The 11124-nt window shown below is 36.4% G+C and overlaps 2 protein-coding genes across 2 annotated transcripts in view; both read right to left on the minus strand.

Moving 5' to 3' along the window:
* Positions 1-939: 939 nt before the first annotated feature.
* cth1 (cysteine three histidine 1) lies at positions 940-3437 on the minus strand. The gene is given in 2 exon segments (XM_073836670.1): positions 940-1914; positions 3429-3437. Coding segments are annotated over 2 exon segments (984 nt in total).
* Positions 3438-5722: 2285 nt separating this feature from the next.
* mta2 (metastasis associated 1 family, member 2) overlaps positions 5723-11124 on the minus strand; it is a 26567-nt gene continuing 21165 nt past the window's right edge. Inside the window, exons 12-18 of the mRNA XM_073836379.1 lie at positions 10222-10348; positions 9992-10131; positions 9585-9813; positions 9392-9481; positions 7858-7976; positions 7635-7780; positions 5723-7558 (exon numbers count right to left, since the gene is read on the minus strand). Coding sequence (XP_073692480.1) covers positions 7405-7558; positions 7635-7780; positions 7858-7976; positions 9392-9481; positions 9585-9813; positions 9992-10131; positions 10222-10348 — 1005 coding nt within the window. The 3' untranslated portion in view covers positions 5723-7404. The remainder of the gene's footprint in view (positions 7559-7634; positions 7781-7857; positions 7977-9391; positions 9482-9584; positions 9814-9991; positions 10132-10221; positions 10349-11124) is intronic.

Consider the following 11124-nt stretch of genomic DNA (forward strand, 5'->3'; position numbering starts at 1 on the left):
GCTTCAAATAATCCCAAATGCAGTTATATACAAACCCAGCCAAGGAAGAAGGGCCTTATCTCAAAAAAAAAAAAAAAAAAAATTTAAACTTCAAATGCTCATCTTGTTCTGGTTTAAGACAGTTAGGGTACATTGGAAAAACTCCCTCAACTTCAAAATCATCCTACATCGCCATTTTACCTTTAAGGTCGTTTGATTTTTGCATGTTCACTTTGCAAACTTTGGCACTTCTGCAGCGATGTAGGGCAATTTTGTAATGTTAGTTGGAAGAAAAAAAAAAAAAAAAAAAAAGTTGACCTACCCTAACTTTTGAACCAGAGATGCAGACTACTCATGCACTTGGCAGAGACAAGCATTTGAAAAGTAAAGTTATTAAAAAAAAAAAAAAAAAAAAAAAAAAAAACTCACTGGACAGAAAAGGTAGAAATTACTAAAACCCTACATTTATAAAAAAAAAAAAAAAAAAAAAAAAAAAAAGCCTAAACTTCTGTGTACTTATAAACATACCAAAAACTGAAATTCAGACAAAGCTTTCAAAATGTCCAGTCACCTTGTCAGAAGTTAGCATTAAAGACAAAACCACACAGTCAATCCTTTCAGGAGGTTTTATTAAGATCCAAGGATGCTGATGTTTCTAAAATATATTAAAGGTCAATAAGTTTAAAACAATAAATTAGAAACATTCATAGTCAAATCCTTCATATATACACACCAGGAAAATAAGTCTCAATTTACATGTAAGGGGCTTCATTCAGTCCGTCAAAAATAAGTGGCCTCAGAAGTACAAGACAGACTTGAATTAAGAAAATAAAAGCAAACATTTGAGAATTAGTCTCAAAAGGCAGTAAACCAGTTGCAAAGAGACACTGTACAAAACTAAATAAACAAGGTTAAATACAAATTCGGCACAGTACATTCACAGTTAAAAGCTCTTTGGAGTTAGCTTCTGGGATCATCCTGCCACAGACTTCACGACAACAGTGGCTTATCCAGATCATGTGGCCCAGCATTGGCAGCGTTCTCCAACTGCTGGAGCCGAAGGGCCAGAGGGAGCAGGAGGTCATTCAGATGTTGGCTGCTGAAGGTAAAAGCATTGTTGGCCACCGCTTCAACTGACGGTGGAGTGACCGGACCAGAACCGTCAGGGTACACCGGCGAAGCCAAAGCAGATGGAGGGGATGAGGACGGTGGAGACGGTGAAGCGCACATATCAGAGGCGGGTGAGAGAGATCCTCCATTGGTCATCTGATGAGGCCAGGATGTGTGGTTCGAGTTGAGACCTTTGATCGTGTTGGGAAGCCCATGTTGGAACCGACAACGGGTGCCATAGAGACAGAACCCGAAAGCGCTGAAGGTGCGACAGAGGGCACCACGAGGCTTCCACTCTTGGGACTGTGACGTAGGTTGCCAGGGTCGCTCTTCCTCTCCACCGTCTGACTCAGAGCCGCCCTCAACGTGCAGGAAGTGGCATCTGGTACCGAAGGGGCAGACCCCAAATGCGCGATAGGTACGGCATGGCACGTTCTTGCGCCACGGACGGACAGGCCTCTGTTCTTTAAGGTTGTGCACGAAGAGACAACGTGTGCCATAAACACAGTAGCCGGCGGTGTGGTAGGTACGACACAGCTCGGTTTTGTACTTGGGGTGACGGGAGGGTACGTGGAGATCGTGGAGGCCGTGGGCGAACTGGCAGCGTTCGGCATACTTGCAGGTACCCGTCTCAGCATAACGGCTGCACAGTTCCGTCTTGTAGCGGGTCGAGCAGAGCCATTGCGTCATTGGGGGAGACGGAGACTCAACTAGGGGAAGCAAGGCCTCGGCAAGAGACAATCTTCTACTGCCTAAACCCTCTTCAGGGAAGAAGGCCTCATTCTGGCCTTCGGTGGGGAACAGGAAGAGGTCATCTTGACTGGTCTGGAAAAAGAATAAATAGCCTTTTAGGATGAGGGAAAACCCTTTACCACCACAATCACTGCCTAAAAGCCATAGCAAATCTTTGAGAACTACAGTGACTCATTTACTATAACTAGTAAATAAAAAGCATATTGCAGCGCATATAAAACACAGCAATATTAAGGGAAGAAATTTAATTAAACTTTGCATTTTACCATTGACTAGAAGCCATATAGTTTATTTATTTTTTTTTTTAAATAAAAGCATTCCACCATTGACTAGTAAACTTTCAGACACTCAAAGCCAACAATATTCATAATATACATGCCATGTCCATTTACATTTTTGCACTTACTACTGGCTAAAAGCCATAAAATGTTTAGTGTCATTTATTACCATTTTTATTTAGTCAAAGAGATCCAAAGGGTGGTTATAGAAATAAACTTCAAGAAATTAACACTTATTTAGCAAGGTTGCTTTAAATTTATCAAAAAGTGATACGATGCTTTCAATTTCAGATAAACGCTATTCTTCCTACTCAAAGAAACCTTAATATTCTACTCGGTTGCTTTCAGCATAAATGTTTCGAGCAGAAAAATCAGAATATTAGAATGATTTCTGAAGGATCATGTGACTGGAGTAATGATGCTAGAAAAGCAGCTTTAAATGCACATTAACACATTTTAAAATATTAAAACAGAAGTTATAAGTGGTAAAAACATAGTAAATCAACATTTTGTGGATCAAAATGTTTCAAAGTTGTCCTACAACCAAATCAATACCCATTCTGGTCTTAGGACAACTCAAGTTCAAGTGTTGACTATAGTTGCCAAAGTTCAGAATCTTTAGAGATCATAAATTAAAAATGAAACCATTGACAAGTTAACTTTCAGACACTTAAAACCAACAATATTCATAATACACATGCCAGGTCCATATAAATTTTTGCACTTAAATGTTGGCTAGAAGCTATAAGTGTTACATATTTGAGCAGCAAATCAGAATATTAGAATGACTTCTAAAGGATCATGACTCTGGTGTAATGATGCTAAAAAATGAGCTTTGAATTCACAGGAATAATTTAGTTTTAAAATAGTCAAACAGAAGTCATTTTAAATAGTAAAAAGACAGAAATCAACATTTGAAGCAGATCAAAACCTTGTCCTAAAACCAAAACCCTTGTCTTTGAGCCACTTCAAATATTGACTACTGTAGTTCCTAGTTTAACACCTAGAGTTATTCATTAACTTAACCATTGACTAGTAAATGGACACTTAAAGCCAATACATGCAAAGTCTATTTATTTGCACTTACTACTGGCTACTTTGATACGAATAATATACTGATTATAAACCATAGGAAGCTCGTTTTAAAATCACTTTACTAGAAAACGCAGAACACTTTAGTATGCACTTTACTAGAAAGGGTAACTTAGTAAACACTTAAGTAACTAGTTTTGTCGCTCAGTACTGTGTTATCTTTGAGACGCGGATAACGCCAATAAAAGCTTAAGACAGACAAGACAAACAGCTTACCTCAAACATCACTGTGGTTGGTTTTAGATTGCTTTACAAAGCTCAACGGCAGCTCAACAAAACGAGTTTTTTGTTGTTTTAAAAAGTGACGCTGAAGCAACAAAAACACCTGAATGAACTCAGGATAAACACTTGGCTCCGTTGCCCTATCCCAGATGAAAGACGCGAACTACACCTTGTGCCTGGCAAGTTCCACGTACCGACAACTGCTCGCTCTGTTGTTTTAAAGCTGACCGGATTGTGTTCCCGCGTTCCCTTTAAAATAGGAATCAGCTGTGAAGCTTGAACGTTCGAATCAGCCAATCAGGTTTGCCGCTGGTGGCCGTCAATCTAATTTGGCAGCGGTCTGAAGTGATGATGCTTTTGTCTGCTGTGGGTGTTTTGAGTTTGATCAAATTGGGATATTGCCGCTGCCCTGTAGGCTCTACTGGAATAAACATTTGATAAGTAGCTTGTTAGCCGACTTCAAAGGGCGAACACCGAATATACACACAGACCCATCCTGTATCAATTACCGCATCACACCTCGAGTTGTTAATTGAGCGCTTGTCTGTGAAGTACAGATCTGAGGCTTTGTATTATGCTTATTGCGAGGCTTCAGATGAGGATATACATTTCCCGCAAACAATAAGCAATGGAGCATCTTAAATCGTGTCACTGAACTGACTTTAAAAGGAAACAAGCTAACCTTGATAGCAGATATTTCAAACGAGTTTATTAGCAATGTTACTATTTATATAGACTACCGGTCAAAAGTTTTTGAACAAAGATTTTAATGCTTTTTAAAATTAGTCTCTTCTGCTCACCAAGCCTGCATTTATTTAATACATATTTATTACTGTTTAAATGAACTGCTTTCTATTTGAATATATTTAAAATGTAATTTGTTTCTGTGGTCAAAGCTAAATTTTCAGCATCATCACTTCAGTCTTCAGTGTCACATGATCCTTCGGAAATTATTTTAATATGCTGATTTTCTGTTCAAGAATTATTATTATTAATATTATCAATATAACAGTTGAGTACATTTTTTTTTAGGATTCTTTGATGAATAGAAAGATCCAAAGATCAGCATCTGAAATAAAAAGCTTTTGTAACATTATACACTATACCATTAAAAAGCGTGGAGTCAGTAGATTATATAAAATAAAGAAAATTATAAGAAAATAATGAAATTTTTTTATTAAAATGTTTACTTTTACCAAGGATGCTTTAAAAGCGATGATAAAGACATTTATAAAGTTACAAAAGATTTCTATTTCAGAGAAAGTCCTGTTCTTAACTTTCTATTCATCAAAGAAACCTGAAAAACAATAATAAATGTTAATAAACATAAATGTTTTTTGAGAAGCAAATCCGAATATTAGTATGATTTTTAAAGGATTATCTGACACTGAAGACTGAAGTAATGATGCTAAAAATTCAGCTTTTAAATCACAGGAATAAATTACATTTTAAAATATATTCAAATAGAAAAGTTATTTTAAATAGTAAAAATATTTCAAGATTTTACTGTTTTTGCTGTACTTTGGATCAAATGAATGCAGGCTTGGTGAGAAGAGACTTCTTAAAAAAAACATTAAAAATCTTACCGTTCAAAAATGTTTTTTGGGTCTGTGGCCTTAAATCGGAAGAATTTTATTTTAATGTGCTACTAGTTTGGCAACCCATTAATAAACGTAACTATTGAAGATTTATCTCATTTTATTAAATCAGCAAAGCGGAGCAATATGGAGGATATGTGCTGTATTATTTTAGTGTTAATAGTTCACTATAAAATAAAATAAAAAAATCCTATCATTTACTCACCCTCAACTTGTTCTAAACATTCATCATTTGAACTAATTCCAACTAAAAGCTGCTAATTCCCATTAACTTACAAAATATGAGGAAAAAATACTGAACAGTTTGAAATGGCTTTAGAACAAATTGAGGGTTAATAACAGATTTCTTTAATTGGTATTCCATGGCACGACTCAAAGTTTCGGTCTTTAAAACTGACACCATATTTAATTTTTCACGAATGAAAACAAGGCAATGAGATGTATTGTCTCAAGGTTTTATATCATGTTTAATTCACAGCACATTTTCCACAGTTTTGTCACAGAAATGTTTTTGGAAATATGCATTTTCAATGTTACATCGGTTAAAAATCATCTAAAGTTACACAACTGTACAAACCGACTGGACGTTCACACTTGACTCGTTTTCATTCACGAAAAATAAATATGGTGTCTACCATGAAGTGCAAATAAATCAACTAAAGCTCTAAAGAAACATGAAACATTGCCTGATTAGGACCACAAACAAAAAATCTTTATTTTCTTATCACAAGATACATTAAAGGATACAGAGACACTGGAATATCAAAAAAAAGTTTGAGTTGTGAGTTGAAAGAAATTTCTCATTGATATACAAAACTGAAATCCTTCACATCCATGAATCAAACCCTATAATCAACCAGCCTTCCCTCCCCCAACTCTATCCCATAATGGAGATCCAATGTTAACATGTTGTTTTTTTTTTTTTCAAGCTTTGCCAAAACATTGTAGGGTCACAAACCCCCTTCATAAAAAACGGGTGACAATTAAAAGGGGACATGTTAACATTTATGTGTCTTTAGTGTGCAGTGCACGCTCCATTTTGTTTAAGAAACATTACAAAACCCCTAATCGGGGGACGATTTACAATGAAATTTTGTGTTGACTAATCTCAACAAGCCAGGAAAATCCGTCAAAAAAGCCCAACCGTTCAGCTCAAAAAAAAAAAAAAAAAGAAAAAGCTTAATCATAAGGCAAAAATATGCATCAATATCAATAGTTGAGCCATGTCTAGGAAAACTCCCAAACTATTTTCTGGATCCAGTAAAAAAAAAAAAAAAAAAAAAATTCAGGGGGAAATATGCATCAATATCAGCCTATAATCGAGTCGTTACTAGAAAAACTCCAAAACATCTTTTCCCTCTTTCATTATCTACAATTGCTAACGGCTTCCCAGTAGCCCACAAGACCTTTAGAACACAAATGCGAGTGCGTCAACATGTTTGGAAAAAGAGCAGACGTGGAAAACAAACTTTTATGGCTTTGTTCATGATGTTATATATGGAAAAGACTCAATTATTGAGGTACAAAACAGGCCAAACTGATTGCGACATCCAACCACCTCAAATCCAAGATTCGCCTTACATTCATGAACACTCTTCAACATTACTACAGCCGTCCTAAGTCATCAAAAATGCGTTTTCATACTAAGACCTACGAGACCTTCAAACATCACTGCCTGGAGTAGCTACACTGCAGGAGTTGGATCCGTGATTACTAAAAAAAACAAAAAAAAAAAACAATATTGAGTCTGAGAAACAGAGCAATACTTTTGCTGCAGTGCATTCCATGATACCTTCTTTCCACAATTCAGCTAGGCCTGAAAGGCTGGAACCAAAAGTACTGGCTGAAATAAAAGAAGCGGGGCAATCATTTGTCTATATTGCATGAAAATTTGTTTTTAATGAAAGCAACCTAAGAAATTAAGAAAATGATGGTAAAAAGACCATGTACTCCCTCACACATTTAAACCCCACTTTCCATACACACAAGAACAATCAAACTCTTGAAAAAATCCTGTTAATATTTATACAAATAACGACAGAGTTGGAGAAAAATAAAGTGTGCTTTTCCACCATCTTAGAATGAACATGATTTGCTTTAAATTACAGTTAAAAGTATTTGCGATTAAAAAAAGCAACGGGACAGCAGGGCACGAACCCTTAAACTATAACACTGGGGGTAAAACGCCATGAAGTGTGGTGTATGCTGGTGTAAGAGTACGCAGTATGTCATCTTCCCGAGCACGTGAGCGTGGTGTGCGTATGGGATCTGGGTGGGGGGGAACAACAGAAGACGAGGAATAAAGAAGAACAGTTGACGATGGCGGGTTTAACATGCTCTGGCAATGGATGGGTGGTCTACTGGAACATCGCTTAATCCTCCAACACGATTGGCTCGCTGGTGCTGGAGGGGATGATGGGTACTGGAAGGGGCCGGGCTGGCACGGGAAGTTTGATTCTGACTGGGAGGTGTGGTTTTCTGGCTGCCCGCCTCATCTCCCCCTGGGTGAGGTGTTTCCTCAGGGCTCTGTGAACCAAATGGAATTAGTCTCAGAAAAAAAAAAAAAATGTAAATATGTCAAGATGATGTTTTGGAAGCATACCTGGTGTCTTTTGTAGCCACAAACACCACTGGATTCGGAGCATCTCCTTGGCTGACCTTCTGCCTCTTAATGACTGACTGGTTGGCTGCTCTCATTCCCATTGCGAATGGTCTTCCATTGGTGGATAAAGAATGACCTCCAGCCTGCTGCCAATGAGAGCGCTTAGATCTGCGTACACTGTTCTCTAGGTGTGGGAAGGTTAATGTATCTTTGCGATACTCACGTTGTCAAAGGGCCTCTTGCCCAGTAAAGCGGATGCGCTCCGAGGCTGGTTAACCTGGTTGCGGTTGATAGGGGTTGGAGCACCTCGAGGGGCTTTGAGTTTCAAAGGAGCTTGAATAGCTGATGAATAAAATAAGCACAATCACAGTCAAATGATCGATTTTTAAATATAACATTAACTTATAGGTCTACATTTTTTCAGATACACTGCCGTTTAAAAGTTTGGGATCAGTAAGACGTTTTTAAAAAAAAAGTCTCTTATGCTCATCAAGGCTGCATTTTTTGTTTAGAATAAAAAGAAAAGACCCTGTTCCAAAATGTACACACACTTAATTCTTAATACTGTGTTGTTATCTGAATGATCCACAGCTGATCCACATTCAGATAACAAGTTCCTTGTTTGTCCTAAACAGTTAAACTGCCCGCTGTTCTTTCAAGGTCCCACAAATTATTTGGTTTTTCAAAAGTGGAGTGTTCCTTTAAGAGTTGGGGGTCAAAACTTTTAGAATTTAAGATAAGGGTAAAATCAACTTATTTTGTCAACTGGGAAACATGTAAGGATCTTCTGTAGCTTCTGAAGGGCAGTAAAGGTTCAAAAGTTTACACCCCTGGCTCTTAATGCATCGGGTTTCCTTCTAAAGCATCAGTAAGCATTTGAACCTCAGTGTGAAAAGATAGATCTCAAAATCAGTAATTGTTGGAAAGGGTTCAAATACATAGAAATGCTGAAAAACGTATATAGGTCAGTACTAAAAAAATATATATATATTTTGTATGATCCCTCTTATTTTGGTAAAATAATGAATATTTTGCAGATTTTGCAAGGTGTATGTAAACTTTTGACCTCAACTGTATCTATGTTGGCAACGGCTGTGCGGCCAATTATTATTTTTTAAACCTATGATACTTTTTCAGGATTCTTTGATGAATAAAAAGTTTAAAAGAACAGCATTTATTCAAAACATATATCTTTTCTAACAAAATGAGTCTTTGCTATCAATTCAACACATCCTTGCTGAATGAAAACGTTACATTCTTTCAAAAAAGAAAGAATAAAAATGTACTGACCCCAACTTTTGAACAGTAGTGTATATTGTCAGAAAATAGTTCTATTTTAAATAAATGCTGTTCTTTTTAACTTTTATTCATCAAAGAATCCTTAAATCACAGGTTCCAAAAAATATTAAGCAGCACAACCGTTTCTAGCACTGATAATAATAATTCATCAATCAGTGTATTAGAATGAGTTCTGTAGGATCAAGTGACACTGAAGCCTGGAGTAATGATGCTTTGCAGCTTTGGTCACAGGAATAACTGAGACTTTATTGTATATATAAAAAAAAAAAACAACAACACACACTATATATATATATATATATATGTGTGTGTGTGTGTGTGTGTGTGTTAATTTACATCATAATATTTTACAATTATTATTTTTTCCCCTGTTTTTTTGATCAAATAAACTCAGCCTTGAGGAGCATAAGAAACTTCTTTGTAAAGCATAAAAAAAAAACTGAATACTGAAGCCATACCCAATTCTTTAACTATATTGATGAGGGACGGTCGAGGAATAGTCCGGTTCTTCATAGCACTCTTTGCTGCCTTAGGAAGCCTTATCATACCTAAAAGAGAAAAAGCAATAGTCAGAAAAAAATTTGGACATGACAATCACAGGTTTATGCTACTGAATATATAAAGTCTGTATGGCTGTAACTGACTACTCACACTCTGCTTTGACAGCATTGGCGTTAATGGAAGCGTAGGGGCGGCGGGCTGCTCGACGGGACTGCAAAATGTCCTGACACACCCGACGGGCGATTCGAGTGAGTTTAGTGGTCTGCAGGATAAAAGTCTGCCGATTTTTAGCCAGAAGTTTAGCTCTCCCTGCGCTGCTGGTAAACGGGGACATGCCTTGTACCTCCTGGCGGGTCATGTGACCACGTGGAGGTGCATCCTGTTTGAAAGAAATATAATGTTAATTAATCATTCCAGCATAAAAACTATTTAATTTAGCTACCAAGATTAATGAAACCAACTAAATTTTCAATGTTGATATTTGTGTGCATTAAACCTCTATATTTTAAAATGGAGTGAAAAGGTACATCAAGAAACAAAAGACAGGGTTAACATACTGTGCCAGTTCTTGTGGCGCCTTCTAGTTGAGTCGGGGTCTTAAGACCACCATACTTCTTCCAGTAAATCCAACAGGATGAACATAGTCGGCACTGCATGTTGGGAGGGCCCCATGAGTACCACTGCTGAGATTGGGCAGCTGGAGGAGTAGTAAGTCAAACTGATCAATACATTTGTTATTATGCATAGGAATAATTTAGCTTATATCTGAATACTTGAGTTTACTTACTGTGGCAGCTTTCACAACTGAGGCCTTTCTGGTAGCCAGTGGCACCATTCATGCCAGGTTTACTTCCAGGTGCGCCGATCTGGTTGGGGTTAGGTTTGGTGCTGAAGGAGAAAACTAAATTTAGATTCTCAAACAGCAGACAAAATGTGTTACAGGAAAGAATTTGACAACTTTAAGAAAAAACAACAACATAGATAAATAGCTACTTTTCATTCTGTGCTAATTTTGTGTTTGTGAACAGTTTAACATACTGCTGTTTTTTTTAATAAAATATTGTTTTTATTCAGAAAGGATCCATTAATCAAAATTGACAAAACACATCGTTACAGAACATTTTCATTGTTCTTCTGAACTTTCTATTCATCAAAGAATCCTGAAAAAAAAAGATCAGTCTTGACAAAACACATCAAGCAGCTGTTTTCAAAATTGATTATAAGAAATGTTTCTTGAGCATCTAATCAGCATATGATAATGCTTTCTGAAGGCTGACACTGAAGACCCTAATTAGGGCTGTTGAAAATTCAGCTTTACCATTACCGGACTAATTACATTTTAAAATTTATTCAAATAAAAAAAAAAACAGTTATTTTAAATTATAATAATAGTAATAATTATAATTGTAAAAATATTTATTATGTATTTATTATCAAATAAATGTAGCTGTGGTGAGCCGAAGACACTTCTTTTAAAAACATTAAAATTTAAAACTGCAATCTATTAAAAAAAAAAAAAAAAAAAAAAAAAGGGATTTGGGTTTTTATTAATTACAAAAATGGTACACTAGAATTTTCACCAGCTAAAAATGGTTTTAAGTCAGTTATTTCTATCATTTGCTGTAGTGTGTCAGTAGGAAATATCAGTTTACATTTCCAAACATACTTTTTGTCATTAATTGTAATAATC

The sequence above is a fragment of the Garra rufa genome, chromosome 3, assembly GCF_049309525.1.
Source record: "Garra rufa chromosome 3, GarRuf1.0, whole genome shotgun sequence".
NCBI lineage: Eukaryota > Metazoa > Chordata > Actinopteri > Cypriniformes > Cyprinidae > Garra > Garra rufa.